The sequence below is a fragment of the Lagenorhynchus albirostris genome, chromosome 5 (genome assembly GCF_949774975.1).
Source record: "Lagenorhynchus albirostris chromosome 5, mLagAlb1.1, whole genome shotgun sequence".
In the NCBI taxonomy this organism is placed as follows: Eukaryota; Metazoa; Chordata; class Mammalia; order Artiodactyla; family Delphinidae; genus Lagenorhynchus; species Lagenorhynchus albirostris.
In genome coordinates this window covers 13,684,359-13,705,703 of record NC_083099.1, presented here as the reverse complement: position 1 = coordinate 13,705,703, position 21,345 = coordinate 13,684,359, and the positions used below count along the sequence as shown (strand labels likewise).

General features: G+C 44.4%; 1 protein-coding gene across 1 annotated transcript in view; it reads left to right on the top strand.

The window, feature by feature from the left end:
• The first annotated feature begins 3,458 nt into the window (after nt 1-3,458).
• The window catches only part of ARHGEF26 (Rho guanine nucleotide exchange factor 26), a 215,432-nt gene continuing 197,545 nt past the window's right edge, over nt 3,459-21,345 (top strand). The window contains exons 1-4 of the mRNA XM_060149589.1: nt 3,459-3,558; nt 4,598-5,742; nt 7,317-7,356; nt 10,801-10,946. Coding sequence (XP_060005572.1) covers nt 3,498-3,558; nt 4,598-5,742; nt 7,317-7,356; nt 10,801-10,946 — 1,392 coding nt within the window. The 5' untranslated portion in view covers nt 3,459-3,497. The remainder of the gene's footprint in view (nt 3,559-4,597; nt 5,743-7,316; nt 7,357-10,800; nt 10,947-21,345) is intronic.

Below are 21,345 nucleotides of genomic sequence, written 5' to 3'. Positions count from 1 at the left end.
TTTAAAATTAGCCTAATTATTATTCCAGACACATAATTGGTGATAAGTGCAAATTTGTTTAGTAAATGTAGCAATAATTGGTATCTCAGCCTCTAAGACCCTGTATTATACCACTGAATATTTTAATAGTTCAATATGTCATTGGGGGGAAATGGGTGAGGGTGGTCAAAAGGTGCAAACCTCCAGTTATAAGAAAAATAAGTTCTGGGATGTAATGTACAGCATGGTGATTACAGTTAACAATACTGTATTGTATATTTGAAAGTTGCTAAGAAAGCACATCATAAAAGTTCTCATCACAAGAATAAAAACTTGTAACTATGCAAGGTAATGGATATTAACTAAACTCATTGTGGTAATCATTTCACCATACAGTAAGTCCCCTACATACAAACCTTCTGTGAACTTCCAGATGTGAACGTGTGTTCCATCAACGTCAGGCATGAGTGCAATTGCAGCTTGCCCTCCATCTCCTATTGCTGATTATCCTTCAGCTCTACCATCTCCCACCTCGTCGCCCTCCTCCAGTCAGTAACTCTTCTTGCCTGTTCACTTGATGCCAGTCCCTGTATGCCAGCTGTTGTACTGTACTACTGTACTTTTCAAGGGACTGTACTGTAAGATTAAAAATGTTTTCTTTATTTTTTGTTTGTTTTTTATGTGTTATTTGTCTGAAAAGTATTATAAACCTATTACAGTACAGTACTATATAGCTGATTGTGTTAGTTGAGTACCTAGGCTAACTTTGTTGGACTTACGAACAAATTGGACTTATGGACGCACTCTCGGAATGGAACTCGTTCGTATGTACGGGACTTACTTGTATATACGTATATCAAATCATGTTGCACACCTTAAACTACTACAATGTTATATGTCAATGATATCTCAGTAAAACTGGGAAGAAATTAAAATTTTTTGATTAAAAATATATACCATCAGAATTTACCAGTGGAATGTATCATTCCTAATAGTTTAACATACTGTATTTCTGCAATTCTAAGAAGTACTTTGGTCTCACATTGTAACATCTCTGAAACTGGGATGTGTCTTACTATTAAAGAAACAGCCAATGGCCAGGTGGCAGTCCTGATATAGTTGGCATTGCCTTGGTATTTGTGAACATGGTTATAACTACTCGAATTTCATCATTTTACTGAGTTCTGTGCAATTTAATACTACATTTGTCAAAGCCATATGCTAAGAAATGCAGTTGAAGGCAGGAGAAATTGCCAGATGTGTCAGATTAGATGAAAGAAATTCCAAAACAACAAGAGGCTAATATAACCAATTCATGTATCACACAGGTCAATAGTGAAGGCCTGGAACTTGTTTGTCAGAAACTTCCTTCTGGCCATTAATAGAGAGGCTACATAGGTTGTAGTGACATATAATTCAGATGAACAAGAAAACTCTGCTTTTAGTCAAATAGGATTATGCCAGCATCAAACTTGAAGAATGAGTGTCTGGCTAGGAAGCAAATCTCAGAGACAAGGCTAGGACATCCTTTTAAGAAATGCTATATTATCAATGATATTGTGTGGAAAAACACACTTATTGATGCTCTGTGTGAAAAGGGATTCAGGAGAGTTAGACTCTGTGTACAGAATTTGTAGAAATACTTTAATCAATTTATTTTGCTTATATTTTCCTTTTCTAAATATGCATACTACTGAAAAATTTATACCTAAGTCTAAAAGCACTGTTTCAGAAAGTATTAAAAAGATCCTATGTGACAACACATTGTGTCATAGTTCAATTGGCAGCTCTCTTTCTTTCTCGGTGGTACATACAATCAAAGATGTCCTATATTTGAATAGATGTGGTAAATTGAATGGAGGCTAAAATGGGCAGTAGATCTGTGAATTTCCAAGCTTCCCTTAGTGAAGGAACAGAGCTTGGTGTTTTGTCGTTGTTCTTGTTTTGGTGGGTATTATGTTGTTGCTTAGGAATGAGGTAGGGAGATCCTGCGATTTCTTCACAATTATCAGTTAGGCTTGTTTTCAGAACCAACATAATTTGAAGAGAAGCTAGCTTCTCACATCACCATTTACAACTTCTAAACGTAAGTCACAAATTGCATTCTGAATTAGGTAACATTTCATTTGTCATTAGCTAAGCACTTTTAAAATTAAATGTATTATATTTTTCCAATATAAAAGTAATATGGGTTAGTATAGAAAATGTCCTATATTAAAAAGTGGGTAGGTATAAGTATGTAAGCAGCCATATTTCTTCTAACCAAAATATTTGGTAAATTTCTTTTTTTAGAAAAATTTCTTACAAATGTTTTGATGCCATTTCTTCTAGTTTACAAAAATATCTCAGATCAAAGTAACATATATTTAATGTACAGTATTTGGAAAGTATAGCAAAGTATAAATAAGCATGAAAAACATCAGGCTTCATCTCACCACCACCCAGAGATTGCCTCTTAATATTTTTGGCCATCAGGCTTCCCTGGTGGCGCAGTGGTTGAGAGTCCGCCTGCCGATGCAGGGGACACGGGTTCGTGCCCCGGTTCGGGAGGATCCCACATGCCGCGGAGCGGCTGGGCCCGTGAGCCATGGCCGCTGAGCCTGCGCATCCGGAGCCTGTGCTCCGCAACGGGAGAGGCCACAGCAGTGAGAGGCCCGCATACCGCAAAAAAAAAAAAAAAAAAAAATTTTTGGCCATCACATTCAACCTGTCCAGGGCAAACAGGAGCATTCAGTGGATGCTCGATACATCCTTACTGAATGCGTGAATGCCAAAAAAGAGAACTTGGAGAACAGCCCATATGTCTTGCTAATAGAATTAATTATACAGATCTTATGGTCTAAAAATCATCTGTCTTCTCAACTTTGCCTTATGCTTCTCACATAGCTGGAGCTTGTTCAGGACACAACCAACTTTCTACCACTTGGCAACGGAGCACCCTGGGGCAGTTGGCCATTGTCCTCACATCACTCCTCTCATTCATTCATTCGTTCATTCAACAAATATTTGTTAAGTGCCCTCTATATGCCTGGAATACAGAGGGGGTAATAAAGAAACATGGCCCCTGCCCTCTTGCAGCTTTCAGTCAAAAGAAGATAAAACAGATAAACAAAAATGAATACATGATTAAATATATTTGAGTATTGTGGCAAGTGGAGAAAAGGAAGAGAACAGGTGGCTGGGAAAATAAATAAGCCATAATCTGATTCAAGAGGGAAGGCCTCTCTGATGGAGTGACAGGTCAGAAGGTCAAGGAAGAACAAAAGGGAAGATTCTGAGGCTGTCAAACTTTAAGTGGGTGTGGCTTAAAAACACTGAAGGAACAAGTGTTGCGGGGAAAAGACTGGGCTACAGACGTAAGCGCTTCCTGTAGGGCCTCATAAGCTATGGAGAGGATTTTGAGTTTTATTCTGTGTATGCTTAGAAACCAATAAGCTTTTTTTTTGTAATTTAAATTGCGTTTACTTTTAATAGGTAACATTCGCAATCCAAAGCATACAAGATACAAAGATTATTGAATGAAAACACTCCCTCCCTCCAGTTTCCTAGGCACCCAGTTTCCCCTCCCCCGAGCTGGCTGTAAGTATACCTCCGGAAATACTCCAGGCACAAACAAGAAAACTTATCAGTCTGTAAGATATTTTAAGCAGGGGAGCAAGGCATCGGATTTGTGTTTTAAGACAACCTGAATGCTGAGTGGCGTCTGGCTTTCTGCGTTCAGAGCTACCCGCACCAGCTCACGCATTTCACAGACCCTACTCTGCTCGGCATTCCGGGTTTCTACCGGGGAGATCCCCCGGGGGACCCAGGGCTTAGTAAATTACATCCTGGCAGGGCTCCCACGCTCGTTCCCACGCTGTGCTCCAGGCAACGGACCTGCGCGCTCGAAGCTCCCACGCCTCCCCTTTCCCGCATCTCGCGGGCCGGAACCCGGGAGCTCGGCACCCAGCCCAGGTGCGCTAGTGTGTTTTTTAACGAGAGACCCGGGCAGGAGGGCAGCTGCTCCAGGATGGCTGCGACTGAGGCGGGCCCGGGCGTGGCCAAGGCTGAGGGCGGGGTCAAGCTTAGGGGCGGAGCTGACGCCTGGTCGGCTGCAGAGCTCTCCAGAGCTCCTGCTGCCGCGATTCGGTCTGGGACCCTGGCCACCCACGGGGCGGTGGGTGCTCTTTGGCCTAGGGCTCTGCAAAGCCCTTAAGGTAAATCCGCCTGGGAGACGGGCAGCTAGGGCGCTAGGGGACCAACGACGGGGGCGGGCGGCTGGCTGGCGGAGGAGGGGAGCGTCCCGCGGCGAGTTTCCCGAGAAAGCTGAACTCGTCCCAAGCTTCTTGTGCATCAGTTTGCACCCGGCGAATTGGTGGCTGTTTCTTTCCGTGCGGGTGGTCTTTGGGCGCGGGAAAGACGCGGAGGTGATTGGATTAATCCGCCTGGGCACAGCCCAGATATCTGTACTGGACTGCTCGGCGCGGTGGGCGCAGTTTTTGCCCCAGAAAGGGCGGGTAATTGACGCGCAGTTGTGTCCCGCGCGGCAGCCGGGTGATCCCCGGGCTCAGAGCGCGCGTGTCTGCAAGGCGTGCCTGGTTGTCCGGCGGCGAAGTTCCATGACTTCTTTCCTCTTTAGGCAAGACTCACTGGGTGCTGTCCCCCCGCCCTCCGCCCCCCGGGGCTGACGCCCGAGGCTCTGCTATGGACGGCAAGACCGAAGTAGATTTTTCCAGCAACAACTTAACCCCTTTGTGGCGGAGGCGTTCAACCCCTCAGCCCCAGCTGCTGGGCCGGAGCAAGCCGAGGCCCCAGTCCTACCAGAGCCCCAGCGGGTTGCTGATCACGGATTTCCCGGTGGAGGACCGAGGGAAGCCCCCCGCGGCGCAGACTCCGGCCCAGGTGCCCACCGCCTCCGACGGCAGGACGATCCAGAGGAGCCCCCTGCTTCTGTGCGCCCATCGGAGGTTGGTGACCAATGGGAGGACCGTCTCCCCGGAGTACAGGGCTGTTTCTCCTCGGCTTCGACGGCCCAAGTCACCCCAGGAACCCAGAGCGGCGTCGGGCGGCTACCCCAAATCCCCAGCGAACGGCACTGCGACTTCGCCCGCGCAGCTGCCGCTGCACCGCCCGCGGACTCCTCATGCGTCTGCCCCCTGCAGCCCCGAGGGGGACAGGGCCGGATTCCCCGCCAGCCCCTTGCTTTCGCCTGCTGCAAGTGCGCTTATCCCTAATACCGCCTCCCCAGGCGCGCGTTCGCTGTCCGGCCAGATGGCTAAGGACCCTGAGCGGGGACCTTCGAGACTCTCTCCCGCGCCTCACAAAAGGTCTTTGGAGCAAAAACTCCCCCTCCAAAGGCTTCCCTCACAGGAGAACGAGCTCCTGGAGAATCCTTCAGTGGTTTTGAGCACAAACAGCCCCGCCGCCCTCAAAGTGGGGAAACAGCAGATCATTCCGAAGAGTCTGGCCTCGGAAATTAAGATAAGTAAATCCAACAGTCAGAATGTGGAGCCCCACAAGAGACTGCTTAAGGTGCGCAGCATGGTGGAGGGCCTTGGAGCGCCCCTGGGCCCCGCAGAGGACGAGGGCGAGGCGGAGAACGACTTGGACAGTCCGGGGTCTCTGCGGAGAGGCTTGAGGTCCACGTCCTATCGCAGGGCGGTGGTCAGTGGCGTTGATTTTGACAGTCCTACCACCTCGAAGAAGAAGAACAGAATGTCCCAGCCTATTCTGAAAGCGGTAATGGAAGATAAGGAGAAGTTTTCCAGCCTGGGAAGGATAAAGGTAAGAATGGGCAAGAGTGTCGCAAGTTAGGCGTTCACTAAGCCACAGGTGAAGGTGACGGGGGTGGGGAGGAAGGGCACAGAGGAAACCAGAGGTTATTGTTATTTTTATTGTTTTTTTGCGGTACGCGGGCCTCTCACTGTTGTGGCCTCTCCCGTTGCGGAGCACAGGCTCCGGACGCGCAGGCTCAGCCGCCATGGCTCACGGGCCCAGCCGCTCCGCGGCATGTGGGATCTTCCCGGACCGGGGCACGAAGCCGTGTCCCCTGCATCGGCAGGCGGACTCTCAACCACTGCGCCACCAGGGAAGCCCAATTTTTTAATTCTGTGGTTTGTTGATCAGACCCGTGCACATTTATCTCTTGCCCATTCTGTTGCTGGCAGGCACAGCCCAGTTTAATGCAGCTTCATGGGAGGAGCTGAAACTCTTATTGTTTTAATTTTCTAAGTTCCGGCAAAAAGTGGGGGACAAATGAGGAAAAAAAACACAGAAAATTAAGTATTGGCTGAGTGAGCCCCGAACAGTTTTAACACAGGTAGCTGAAAAGGGGATGGTGGGCAGGCGTGGCTCTGCACTCTTGATTATGTGGCCGCGCTGCCTGGTGCTTGTTTAGCAATGTCAGTCATTCGTTGCTGATTCATCACAGCTGATACAGGAAAACCGATTTCCCTTGAGCCTATTGATTATTTTAATTACTTACACTAATGAGTTAATTACTGAATTATGTTTTTCAGTGGTGATCACATACTAAATACCATTCAGGTAAAATGTAAATTTTAAAAGTCAGTTGCCAGATCACAAAAGACATAGTTTGTCATCTTTGCTGTTTCTGGTTTCTCTCACCACTGCCTGTGGTTGTATCTTATTCCCATTTTGTGCCCACTTAATCCTTGAGTGCATTTAACAACTTGGTAGCTGAAAACTTCATGTTTCAATGAATGGTATGGTGTTGCTCCCAGATAAAGGCCTAGGAGCTGTGCTCATTAAAATATTACTAAATATGACATAAAGAAATAGGGAAAACTAGGGAAGGAGATTTTGGAGTGTGCATGTGCTGTCTTCTCCAGACACAAGACAGATCTCAGCAATCGGGCAGGAATTCATTTTGGCAGCCACATCTTTTCTTGATTAATCAGAGAGTCTATATAAATATCACATGTGTAATACACAAGCAAGCCTGTTTTATTTTAGATCCCATGGCCTTAAAGAAGTTCCATAATATTTTATGTGGTTTTTTTTTTTTCCCTCCAACTCTGCAAGTATAGCAAAGTTCAATTTAACAGTGATGGTGAATCATGAGTAGTGAAATAAGCTGGACTACTGGTCATTTGAGGATCCTTAAGCTGTATTGACAGAGCATGGGGAATGTTGTACATTTTATTTCACCTTTTTGGTGAGTCGTAGTAGTGTTACGAGTGAACTACTCCAGGGATCATCTGCTGTATGCCTTTGGAAATCTAATGAATGTAACAACAACAAAAAATACTTTTTCTTAAAATAGCTGTATTTTCTGTTTGGCTCATTCATACATAGTTTGCTTTGCTTTTCCTCTTTTTGCTTTTCTTGTTTCTTAGAAAAAAATGCTGAAAGGACAAGGAACATTTGATGGGGAAGGTAAGCATTTGATTTTCCAGACTTTTATTGCTGTTTCAATGTGGAATATCAATTGTAAGTTGAAATCCAACTGAAGTTACAAAAAAGTCAAGATGAGAAAAATGTACAACTTCTTCACAAATTATACAGCACAAAGCTCTGCGCTAAGCTAAATTCACCAGCAGTGAGTAAAATTAATGGCGTTCTTTGTAAGCAGATGACTTTGTCAGACCAACGTTCTGGGATTTTTAATTCTTCTCTACTCTGGCTCCATCCCCACCTCCCTCAAAAAGTGGAGAAAGAGTAAGGGCAACCTCTAGCCCTTTAGTTAAAAATTAACTTTGGCATTTAGATCTTAAGTCGTATTTCCTTTGACTTAATGTTCTTTTCCCCATATTTCTGCATTTTAATATCATTTCTGACTTCCTGTTTCCTAATCCAGTTTCAATTTGGGGGAAATCTAACTCTCCTGGCTGACAGAAACATACTCCTGAGAATTTCGAACCCATATAATATTTTTGTGAAGGATCTCAAAAATAAAAGCAGCTTTCTCCAGGTGTTCAAACCCTAATCAGATTAGCGGACTTCGTGTAGATGGATCCAGTGTCAGTGGTCTGGAAGGGCACAAAGGGAGAAGCCCCAGGTGCAGTGCTTGTAGGGCTGGGGGAGTGTGGTGCAGGTGAGGGTAGTTACTTTCTGTCATGCTTTGAAATGCTGAGATTTCCCAACCTTTAAAGAACAATGAAGAAGGGTATGCCCCTCTATAATTATATGCCCCTCTATAATTTACTGTACCAAGCTTAGAAAACTGTTCTCTATGAGGAAGAAATCCAGATACAGTACTTTAGCTGGCTGGGATAAATTCAGATTTTATAATTGAGGAAACTAGAAGCTCGGAGAGTCTAGTACCTTGTCCACTTTCACACAGCCAGGACTAGGAAGAGAGCTGGTTCTTAGTCCCATTTGCTTCCGCTTATACCCCGTTATGACTGTGCAGTGAACAGAGCATCTACCTAGTATCAGTTCTGAGCGATGCTTTGCATCTTCTGGAATTTGATAGTGGTTTTGGGACCTTTGCCTCAAAGGGTTGAAAATGTCGAGCTTTTGTGAAGTCCGAGGACAGACCTTCACTATAACTAGTTTTATGTTGTTTCCTTTTACAAGGAGCTGTTTCTGTGCACTCTCTCCTCTCTTCTCAGATATGATGACCTAGAAATTCTTTTTCACATATATGTACATGAGGAATGCAGGAGCCTTACAGTTAATGACTAACAAGAATGTAAGTCAGGAAGCTGTGTGGTAGAGTGGTGAGAACCTGTGCTATTGGAACCAGGGGCCTGAGTTCCTGTCCTGCTGCTTCTGCTCATCAGTTGAGTGACAGTGAACAAGCCTCTTAACTTCACTGAGCCTCAGTCTCATCCTGGGTAAAATGAAGTTAATGCTATTGCCCACGTTGTTGTGAGAATGAATGAATGTATATCAACAACGTCTGCATATATTTTGTGCCACACACTAAGTACTTTAAAGGACACCACAGAGGTGGGGGGGAACTCAGTCTACACCCTCATAATCTGCTTTACATATTTAGAACAATCAGAGAACAGTAAAATATTGCATAGATTCCAGTATTACTTTAGTAATGGTGCATGTGGAACATGCAGTAGTTGCTGAGAGATGAGGCAGATGTTTGCTGGCTTCAGTAGATGGGAAAAGCATTTCAAACTCAGTATGTCCCAAACCAAACTCATAATCTTTCCTCTAAAGGTGAATCTCTTCTGGAGTTCCCATTTCCTACTTCTCCATTGTGGGACTTATAGAGCTAGGAAACATCCTTACCACCATATCCAGTTGACCCCCGTATCCAGCCCATCCCCCCAAGTCTCCATTGTCTTTCAGTGACCACTTCAGTAGCATCCTAATTAGTCCCTTAAGTAGTCAATATTTTGCTTTTCCAGTCTAATAAAGTCCTTTCCTTTTAGTGGATTCCCACTGTAATCGGGATAAAATACAGCCCTTACAGTATGAAAGAAACTCAGTCCTTTTGGACTCAGGGTAAAATCCAGTTCTTTAACATTGCCTGCAAAACTCTGCTGCTTTGGACTGTCTGGCTCTTCCCCTTAAACTCACCTTACACCCTTTGTCCGCTAGACACCCACACTCCAGTGAATGACCTTCCTTTGTTCTTCTTAGGTAACATATGTCCTCTTGCCTCAGGGCTTTTACATGTGCTTTTTTTCTGTAGCTCTGTAGTTTCTCAGCTTTCAGATTTTAAGATATTCCTCATTAACACCTCTCTGATCCCCAGACTAGATCATATCCTGCTGACAGTCTGTTCTCAGAGCCCCTGTATGTAAATCTTTGGGTTTGTAGGTATGTATTTGTGCAAGATCATTGTGTCCTCAACTCTAAAATGACTTGCCTTCTCACTTGGAGTAAAAAACCAAAGTCCTTTCAATGACATTGAGGCAAGTCTGCCCTCTAATCATCCCAAGCCCCAGCTCCTGTACTTTCTCCCCTCCCTTACCCTATTCCAGCCACACAGGCCTCCTTGCTGATCCTTGTACATATAGATGCACCAGACTCCTGCCCCAGGGCCTTTGTACTTGCTGTTCTCTCTGATGGGATGTTCTTTCCCCAGCTGTACAGGTGGCTTACTTTCTCACTTCTTTTAGATCTTTGCTTAAATGTCACCTCTGTGAGGGCTTCCTAAACCACCCTGTTTAAAATCTATGTATCACCCCTTGTAACATGCTCCTTCTTTCCCTGTTTTATTTTTCTCCATGGTACTTATCAGCATCTGATATATTATAAAAGTTACTTGTTTATTTATTGTCATTCTCTCCTCACTCTGATGTCAGCTCCACAAAGAATGAGATTTTTATCTTTTTCTGTTATTGTTCGTTGCTGTAGCCCCAGTGCCTAGCGGTCGGTAGTGTCTAGTAGGCATTTTCTTTTTTTTTTTTTTTAGTAAGCATTTTCTAACTATCAGTTGAATAAATACATGAATGAATGACTTCGACTATTTTTCTCATTAAATTTTTAGCTCATGAGGGCATGGGAAATGTCTTTCATTTTCTATTTACTCTCAGCCCTTGGCACATTGTGGATGTACAGTAAATATTTGTTAAATAGATAGACAAAAGGGTGTAAATTCAATTTAATCTAAAAAACAGTGATGTAACGGGGCATGACCTTCATGGGTAGTGGACAGAGACATGGAAACTCTGCTTCAGTTGACATTTCATGTATGGGCCCTTCCCCTTCCCCTGCAGATGAATTGGGGGTAGAGCTGTGTGAGTGAGAAAATCACTTTTTGGTAATGACTCTTCAGTGACAAAATCCATTTGTCTCTTGTTTAACTGGAGACCAGACATCGTATACGTATAAATACAGATGTTTGTTTAGAACAAGTAGCATCAAGATGGGGGGGCAATTAGTGACATGTAAGATTTGGTTTTCTTGCAGAAAACGCTGTTCTGTATCAGAACTACAAAGAAAAGGCCCTTGACATTGACTCTGATGAAGAGTCAGAGCCTAAAGAAAAGAAATCAGATGAAAAAATTGTGGTTCACCATAAGCCACTGAGGCCTACGTGGAGCCAGCTCTCTGCGGTGAGTGTGTACCTTCTCTTTTTGTATCTGCGGGAGTGAGAAGACCAAGTTGTGGACATTATGCCTAGTTGTGGTTTTAATTTTTTCTACCAGTGATCCTGTAACCCTAAGGAGAAAGACTCTTCTTTTTAGATTGTGAAATATTTCTTGAAACTCTGCAGGCACTAGTGAGAACATGAACTTTGACAGTTCTGATCAGGAAAATTTATCAGGTTTTTATCAAATAGAAGACTGATGTACCATGGACTCTGGAAACTCTTCCTACTCAGTATCTTTTTTTTTTTTTTTTTTTTTGCGGTACGCGGGCCTCTCACTGCTGTAGCCTCTCCCGCCGCGGAGCACAGGCTCCGGACGCGCAGGCTCAGCGGCCACGGCTCACAGGCTCAGCCGCTCCGCGGCATGTGGGATCTGCCCGGACCGGGGCACGAAGCCGTGTCCCCTGCATCGGCAGGCGGACTCTCAACCCCTGCGCCACCAGGGAACCCCCTTACTCAGTATCTTTTCTTGTTTTCTTTATAGAGTGTGTATGTAGTGGTAGCTTAATATATCCTGAGCTTTATCATAATTATGGCTCTATATACATATGTATGACATATGTATATATGTATATGTACCTACGCACAACAGGGAACTTATTACACTTCTTCCTTGGAAATTTCATTTGATAGGGACACGTTTATATTTTCTTGAAAATGGTTAATGAATGGCATTCTGTTCTGTCTCCCCGTGTGCATCTTTTGTTTGCGAGTATCTGACACTTACTTTTGTGTTGATGAGTAATTTCTCCTCTCTGCATCAAACATCTTTTGTTTTTAGCCGTAATTTCTTTTCCTCCTGGCTTAACAATGTCACAGTGTGATGCGTAGTTTACTTGATGTGACTTTGGGTACAGCATTTGTGGGCATCTGATGCATTACCAAGTAGGAAGGAATTCCCGTGGCCGGCTTGGGTGGTGGGAGCGTTGCATGAAAAACAGGCCAGTGCACCTCTGTGAGTCCTTTGGCAATATGGGAGCAGAAGTGATTCCCTCTGAAGCCAAAATGAGCATTGTTCAGAGTCAGGAATCTTATGTATTTAGGGAACCCGTCAGCATAAGTGAAGAAGTTGTATATGTTGGCGCTCATAAATTTGACCATGGAAATGGGTGCATGTTGATAATGGGGATGACTTCTGGCTCAGGCTCTTCCTCCCCTCTTCTGCCCTGTATTGGAATTCAGAATTCTAGAAACCAAGCCCTTTCTTCCTGTCTCTCTCACACCCCCTAATTTTGTTCTAAGGAGAAGTTATGTATTTCCACTCCCCTCACGGTGTGACACCCTTAGTTTTATGCCACAGATTAAAATGCCTACAGGGCAGAGCAGGTGGTGTTATAAGTGATGCTGGTGAGTGTAGGTGAGGGGAAGTGGCAGGGACCGTGGTCCATAGGCCTTGTATGAATTGAGCAGTGGACACTTAGTTCAAACCAGCCCCGTGTTACAGTATGTTCTGATATTTAAAAAAGAGAATACAGAAAGCCAGATTTTTACGAGTATTATCCTAATTCAAGTTTTAAAAAATGTTGTATGAGGGCTTCCCTGGTGGCGCAGTGGTTGAGAGTCCGCCTGACAATGCAGGGGACATGGGTTCGTGCCCCGGTCTGGGAAGATTCCACATGCCGCGGAGCGGCTGGGCCCGTGAGCCATGGCCGCTGAGCCTGCGCATCCGCAGCCTGTGCTCCGCAACGGGAGGGGCCGCAACAGTGAGAGGCCCGCGTACCGCAAAAAAAAAAAAAAGTGTTGTATGAGCCCAACAATATCTATGGGCCAGACTTGGCTCCTGTGCTAACAGTTTGCAACTTCCATGATGCTTCTGTGAATTTCGCAGTGGTGAGGTGGTATCATCTGTCCACAGAACCGGCATGTTGGTAGCCTTATTCCCTAATCTTATGACCTTGTGGTATTATATACCAATGCAGATACTTGGAAAAACTGGTGACAAGGCCCACAAGGCCAAGATGGCTCTAAATGGCTGTCATTCCATTGTTGGTATGGACCATTTGGTAGCAGATCCTCAAGAAGAAAACTCTGGATTTTTTGAGTTCTTTCTGTGGGACAGCAGCTGCGTTTGTTAGCACAGGCCTAAATCCTTCTGTTGTTCTCTGAATGCTAAACAAAAATGTGTACTTCTGTGTCACTTACACTCTGCTCCAGCTTAGCTTTAGTACCAAAAACCAGGCTGCCATATTTATGCCTCCTGGAGTTTGGCTTTCATTTAGATTAACAAATGCACACTGAAATAATACTGCATATCCTCAGTACAACTTCAAATATGGGCATGTGTTTCATTTGGCAAAGGATCAATGTGCTGATGTGCCTTTTGTTAACAAGACTGATATCAGAAGACTATCTGGTGATAAAATGTAAAGCTATAAAATGGGTTCTAACCGCAGCGTGTGTTATCTTGGATTTGAGTGTTCCCGGGAGGCTTGTGTGTATTTATTGTGTTGGTGGCAATTACACTTAATCAAAGCAGCATGATTGGACTTTGCCACTTTGCATCACTTGGGCACCAGCCTGCATTTTCTTTGTGCCTTTTGTGTCTCTGTTTCACTTTTTTTTTTTTTTTTTGCGGTACGCGGGCCTCTCACTGTTGTGGCCTCTCCCGTTGCGGAGCACAGGCTCGGGACGCGCAGGCTCAGCGGCCATGGCTCACGGGCCCAGCCCCTCCGCAGCATGTGGGATCTTCCCAGACCGGGGCACGAACCCGTGTCCCCTGCATTGGCAGGCGGACTCTCAACCACTGCGCCACCAGGGAAGCCCTCTGTTTCACTTTTAAAACATCTTAATTTTTTTTAATTATAAAGTACTTCAAGCATGTAGAAAAATTAAAACTGAAATTTGTGTAATAGATTTCCAGGTACCTGCCATCCAGGTACCAGCTTGAACAGATGTTAACATTTTAACATATTTATTTCAGGCTTTTATTTTTTGAGACAGATTCAGTTAACCATCCTCCTCTCCAGTCCTTTTCTCTTTCCTTCCTCTCCAGGGGTCATCACTGTCCTGAAGTTCTCTTCTGTCCTTCCCACGTGGGTTTTCTACCCACTAAAAAGTTGCAAGCAGCTCTGGCTTTTAGGGAAAACAACAGAAAGCAGCGATTACTTTTCTAGAAGCCTAGCAATTAGTAAATATCCAGGTTGCAGTTAGGACCCTAAAGAGAAGAGGCTTCATGAATTATGAAAAATGTCAGGATGTTTTCCGTAAGGGGTAGACACCTCTGTTTCTCTGTCTGACCTTGTGCCCTGATCTCTCCTTGTAAAGGGGCTACAGTGTTTAGGGCAGGTTTTGGAACACTTTAACTTTCCATCATCTTTCCATGCTTAACTTTTTTTTTTTAAATAAATTTATTTATTTATTTATTTATTTTTAGCTGTGTTGCGTATTCGTTTCTGTGCGAGGGCTTTCTCCAGTTGCGGCGAGCGGGGGCCACTCTTCATCATGGTGTGCAGGCCTCTCACTGTCGCGGCCTCTCCCGTTGCGGAGCGCAGGCTCAGTAGTTGTGGCTCACGGGCTTACTTGCTCCACGGCATGTGGGATCTTCCCAGACCCGGGCTCGAACCCGTGTACCCTGCATTGGCAGGCGGATTCCCAACCACTGCGCCACCAGGGAAGTCCCCATGCTTAACTTTTAATAATACCAAATAAGTAGGGTAGTCCCCATCCTGTCTTTAACACAAAACTCTTCCTCGAGTAAGGCCTTGATCCCAGAAAGGGAAGAGGACAAAGGGTTTTCTGGCAAAGGGGTTAGGTCTCAATTTGGCATGTATCTTGACTTTCTACTTGGGAAGGGTGCGTGTGAGCACACCTGTGCATTAGCTGCTGTTGATTGTTTTATTTTGTAAAAATCTCTTATCTTTTTTTTTTTTTTTTTCTGTACGCCGGGGCTCTCACTGTTGTGGCCTCTCCCGTTGCGGAGGCTCCGGACGCGTGCAGGCTCAGCAGCCATGGCTCATGGGCGCAGCTGCTCCGCGGCATGTGGGATCTTCCCGGACCGGGGCACGAACCCGTGTCCCCTGCATTGGCAGGCGGACTCTCAACCACTGCGCCACCAGGGAAGCCCAAAAATCTCTTATCTTTGTTGCCAACACATGACTGCCTCCTGAGGTGATGAAACTTTTATCAGTTGACTGTGAGAAGCGTCCAGTATGCAGGACACTCTTTAGAAGAGCCGCAGTTTGCAGTCATTTCTGGTTGTTGTGTAAGGTCCTGAAGCCTTCAGTCTGTATGTAATTTGTCTTCGTGTGTTTGTTTATGATGTGTCTCCTTTGGTTTCATTGGACAACCACGAAAGGTGGTTCTCCGTGTATGGTGTTGGGACAGGTTTAACTGTTGCATTGTGGTCACCTAGGAATGAGGGAGAGTTAGAACTGAGTAAGAGAGGCATTTAGTTGGGCCTTCATAGAATAGAGAAAGTCTAGGCTTCCCTAGTTGGATTATAGTGACTTAGTGGTGAATGTGGGTAGCAGTGTGGCTTTGCTGACAGGGTCTCCGTGTAGAAGTGGGGTGTTCTCCATGGTCAGGAACACAACCTGAGCTCCATGCTGTCATCAGATGGTGCCAGGCTTACTCTTCCTTCACTTGCTTGTCAGAGGGTATTGATCTACTCTTCATCAGAAATATAGGATTTCTTCATTCCAGGGAACATAACTTTATGCTGCCCTTCAGGCCTTGGGGAACACTAATATATGAGAAATAAATGATCGTGGTTACCAGGTTTTAGTTGATCATAAGTGGAAGAAATTTGAGGTTTCAATTTGAAAAGTCATTTTGTCCTCCAGAGATCTGTGCCCAGAGATAAAGGAACCTGCCACACACAGGTGAATGGCCCAGCGAATCACCTAAAACGACATCGTGAGGACTGAGACAGCAGTTCTTGGATCTCTGGGCAAAGCTTGTGGGTTTGAAGAAAAATATTGATTGTATTATTAGTGTGGGATTGAACACTGAGTACCTGCTACAGTTAGTGCTAGGTGGGTAGCAGCTGAGTCCTCCATGCAAAGTGAGCTTCAGGTTTCTAATCAGTTTCATCCTTTAATGGGCTCCCAGAAGGATTTACAATATTACTGAAAATAAAAAATCAATCTTGAAGTCTTTTTGCTCTTTGTCATAACTTGACCCCTCCCCCCATCATGTACTATGCATTGGACTAAAAACTGACAGTTGCGAAACCCGTGTTTGTTTTGTTAAGTTCCGTGACAGCCCCAAAGCCACACTTGCCAGCCATGCCCTGACCCCATTTGTTTGCCATGGGGTGTGTTTGTGTAATTTCCACCGCCTTGACACCCCAGGTACCTTTGACAAGGGTGCTCAGGCTCCAGAGTCAAAAACAAGCACACAGGCCAACTTTCTACTTGGATTCAATACCGAATGCAGTCACCTGACATACACCTGCTACAGTCATCCTCTTACTGGACTCTTCCTTTATACTTGCTGACACGTGGCTTTATCAGTAATCTGAAATCATTTTGAATGTTTCTTCAGTTTGCTCAAAAATTTTAAACTCTATTCTGGAACTGGTTTTTTATGTTTTCTTTAAAGTACGTCTTCAGCTGTCCTTAGTGTGGCTAACTAGGTTCATAGCTAGAGTTAGGACTTTGGTCTCTTGAGTTCTGGAATCAGCTCCTAAGACACACATAGTTTGCTCTGGTTGACCTGGAACTGCCAAATGAGAAAGGGCGATTTGAAAAATGGCCATTTGATTACCAATGTAATTTCATTCAGTGGAAAATATAACACGCTTTGGAGTCTTTAGCAGTTCCATTTGGTGGGACCTATTCTTTTAGAATCTACACCATGTTTATTGTGAAAGACACTGCTTTCTACTGAAAATCAGAGCTCAACAGATGTAATAAATCTGAATATCCTCCTGTTTGCAGAAATGCTTAATGCATTTAGAGGTCATCAACAATTTCATCCTTTTCCCTTACATTTTCACACTTGTCTGAATTAATTTTCAGTTGTTCAGTGAGTTGCTGCTTAAAATAATCTCTTCAGTCATAGAATTTTCCATGTACATTTTTGCAACATAGCAGTCTCATAAAATTATGTTTTTACCTTAAATGGTGATTAATACCTTTTATCATATCTATCTTTTATGTTTAAAAAATAGAAAAAACATTCCCATTTTTCACATCTGGCTTACTTTTGGTACTTACAATGTAGACAGTTAGTCAGAGCTTTAGACGTGTACTCATGTACACTGTTACATTGGAGAGTAGGTGTCCTGGAGTGTTTGTATCTTTATAAACACAACTGGAGGTCCATGTGCCTGGACCTGGGAACCCCAGCAGAGATCCTGGTCCAGCTAAGAGGGCTGGAGCTGGGATCTGCTTAGCCTGGGGCAGGGAGCGGGCTCTGTTACACTCTTGTCATTTCAGTACAATTAGATTGTGGTGTTCCCTCAACATTTTTGAAAATTGATTTTGACTATATAAGCAATATATAGCACATGTTCCATGAAAAAAATTAAACATTTCAGATGAGACCAAAGTCTCTTTTTTTTTTTTTTTTTTTTGCGGTACGCGGGCCTCTCACTGCCGTTGCGGAGTACAGGCTCCGGACGCGCAGGCTCAGCGGCCATGGCTCACGGGCCCAGCCGCTCCGCGGCATGTGGGATCTTCCTGGACCGGGGCACGAACCCGTGTCCCCTACATCGGCAGGCGGACTCTCAACCACTGCGCCACCAGGGAAGCCCCCAAAGTCTCTTTTGATCATATCTGCAATCCCAGTCTCTTTCGCCTTGTGTCTAGGCAGTGCTGTTCTCAATTTGGTAACGCTCTTCTTGAAATCCACGTATATACATGTAAGGAAAAAATAAAGATTATGTGCATTTACATAAATGATATACTGTGCAGCTGTTACAACTTGTTTTTTTCCTGAACAGTGTGTCTTATAAATCATTTCACGTCTCTACACGATGATCCTCAGTGTTCTTTCTAGTCTCTGGGTTAGGCTGTAGGATGGATATGCATTTCGCCATCTTTCTTTTCTGGGGAGCTATACCTGCTTTGAGAATCTGATAGAAGTTGTGAGCCATAGACCTTCTCTTTAGAAAAATGCACACACAAGTAGATGTGTGAAACTAGTTTATACTTTTTGTTTTTTTCAGTTTCAGTTTGGGAGTATTTTTTTCTTTTGACTTTATCTCCAAATACTGGGGATACCTCACTGTAGCTTCCTGTGTATTGAGTACATTTCCATGTTGTTCATGTCACTTTTAGAAGTTTTTCTTTTTCTGAATTATAGCGATGGTGGAACTGTAACCCCTTCTGAAAAATATATAGAGATTGAGAAAAAAACTACTCTGGTTGGAGCTTAGTAAGCAAAGGGCAGTTGAGTGGTAGATGTGCCAATATTTATGTTGTTGATTCTATGGAGAGAACAATGGGTTGTGAAAATGTGGGTGTGTGTGCCTTAGGCCCTGAGGGCAGGTACGGAGCAGAAGAGACAAGTGCTCCAAGAAAGTGGGAGGACATGAGCACAGGGGTGTTTCATATTGGTTGGTGTAAGTACAAAAGGAGGTGTTTCAACTGGAAACCTAGACCTGGGTCCCAGACAAAGAGGGTCTTATTTCATTGAGCAAAAAACTGAGGAGAGAGATTGATGAATGATTCCTTCATTCACATAGTCTTTGTGGAGGCCCCTGTTCTAGGCAGTGGAGATAGAGCACAAACAGACTCCACTTTGCTTTCATGTCCTTACTGACACCCTGAATGGCAAGACAGACACCAAATTATCCCACATGTACATGTAGAATTGCTGTGTTAATACTGTGAAGGACGTACTTGTGCTGCTCTGAGATCCTGTGGGAAGGGCACCTGTCTGGGCAAGATGCTGTCAGTCGAGGGAAGGTGGCAAAGGAGATGACAAGAGCTGCCATCTGATCAGCTACCAGATAAGTGTCAGGTCAGAGATGTTGTTAGAGGGGCGGGTGCAGGCTGGAGGAGTCCCAAGCAGAGAAAACATCACGTACGCTATGTGGACCCTTCGGGGTGATGGAGGGTCAGAGGATTTGAGAAAAAGTCAGTGCACCTGCAGCTTCTTGATCTCTTTTCTTCCAGCCTCTACCTGTTGGGGGGTCCAGAGGCTCCATCCTTGGGGCTCCTCTTTTATCTGCACTCCCTTGGTGATCTCATGCAGTCTTGTGGCTTTAAATACATCATCTACTCTGATGACTTTCAAGTTTCTGTCTCTAGACTGGACCTTTCCTTGAGCGTCAGACAAGGATATCCAGCTTTGTTTCTGGTATCTAACCAGCATCTCAAAGTTAACCTTTCCAAAAGTTGACTTCTGATCACTCCCTTCTCTCCCACCCAAATCAGCTTCTCTCATAATCTCTTCTTTTTCTCAGCAAATAATGACTCCATTTTCTACGTGTGAAGGTCAGAACCCTTAGAGCCTTTGCTCACTCTTCTCTTTCTCCCATAACTTACTTAAAAAGACTTGATGCAAAGTCTTTTGCCTGTAACTTCAGAATAGAGCTACTTCTCTGCTGCCACCCTGTCACTGTGGAGGTGGATTGTCCCCATTGCTTCCCAGCTCAACTCCCTGCATCTACGTGGGTACATTTTGGTCTCTTCTCCGTATAGCAGCTATATAGTTATATTGTTGAATTGTGATCCTGTTAAAATGTACTGAGATATTGTCCCTTTGTTCTGAACCTTCAAGTTATTTCTTACCTCTACTCAAAATAAAGGCTAAGCCTTACAGGGGCCAGGGAGGCTGTGTATTCTGGCCCCTGGTTACTCTCTGGACTCATCCCATGCTTGCTGCTCAGTTACACTGGTGTTCCTCCAATACAAGGTGCACGCTGCCTCAGGGCCTTTGCACTTGCTGTCTCCTCAGCTTCCAATAAATAGCTCTTCTTCCAGTGTCTTTCTGACGCTTACCCCTCTAACATACTATGTGATTTACTTTTCTTGTTAATGGTCCATCTACCCCCACTGGAATAAAATCTGCATGAAAGCAGAGATTTTTGTCTGTTATGTTCCCTATCCTATTCCTAGCACATCATTGCCTGACTTACAGGAGGCTTGCAGTAAATATGTGGTGAATTTATAAGTGAATGTATAAATGAATGAGTAAAGGCAAAAACCTAATCCCATAAGTGAAAATAACAGCCAAAAAACTCAGCGGGGAAAACAGCCAGGAAGTTTCCTATTTGGGGCTATTTGGAGGCTGTTTTAATTTTTATTTTAAAGGACAAATTCTTGACACTTTGGCTACCTCCTGGATTTAATAAATGTCTTTGATACATTAGGAAACTTGGTATCTTCATAGTTTAGAACTACCTATGGTAGGTATTTGCATACTACGAAATCAAATTAAATTACAGCCTCCCTCATCCTCCACTTGGTATTTCTTTTGGGGAGGTAGATGGATGCATTCAAGAACAACAGGAGTCTGTAGGAATATAGTGTAATTAGGTAAAAGGAAAGAAGGCTCGGTTACTTTGAGGAGTTCTGAATAACTGTGGGGAAAGGCTCTATAATACTGAGCTTGCACTTGGGAAAATCATCCATTAGATTCTTGTATCTGCCCTCTTGACCTTAAGATGTCCCCTTGTGGTGTCTCTTCTTTTGGTCCAGTGATGGGGCTATTCATCAGAGCCATATCCACAGAGTGATTTGTCTCCATGATGATTGATTAGAGAAATTGTCACCATCAAAATTACCGTTGAGGGCTTCCCTGGTGGCGCAGTGGTTGAGAATCTGCCTGCCAATGCAGGGGACGCGGGTTCGAGCCCTGGTCTGGGAAGATCCCACATGCTGCGGAGCAACTAAGCCCGTGCGCCACAGCTACTGAGCCTGCGCGTCTGGAGCCTGTGCTCCGCAACAAGAGAAGTTCGCGACAGTGAGAGGCCTGCGCACCGCGATGAAGAGTGGCTCCCGCTCGCCGCAACTAGAGAAAGCCCACGCACAGAAACGAAGACCCAACACAGCAAAAATAAATAAATTAATTAAAAAAAAAATTACCGTTGAATCTTTAAATGTGGAACTAGTGCTTAAAAACTTTTTTCTCAATTTTGGTTGATTTATCCAGAGTACTTATAGCCTGTTGATGTTCTACATGATTAATCCGTACTCCTATGTCTTACAATTATTATGGCATTTATTATCTGTATATCTGTTATCTGGGGGGATAAGGACCATAGCCAATGGACAGCTTCTGCAGAAGGAAGTATTTTTGCCAGTAGAAGGAAATTGCAGATTATTTTCCCCTTTAGTGTAGGAGATAAACTCTGCTACCCATCCAACTGCAATAACATAAAAATGGAGTAGTTCATATTTGGGGCGGCAGGAAACCGTGCTTCTGGCGGTTATGTGCAAAGGAGTATGGCTGTTGTCTGTTGTCTGCTCAAC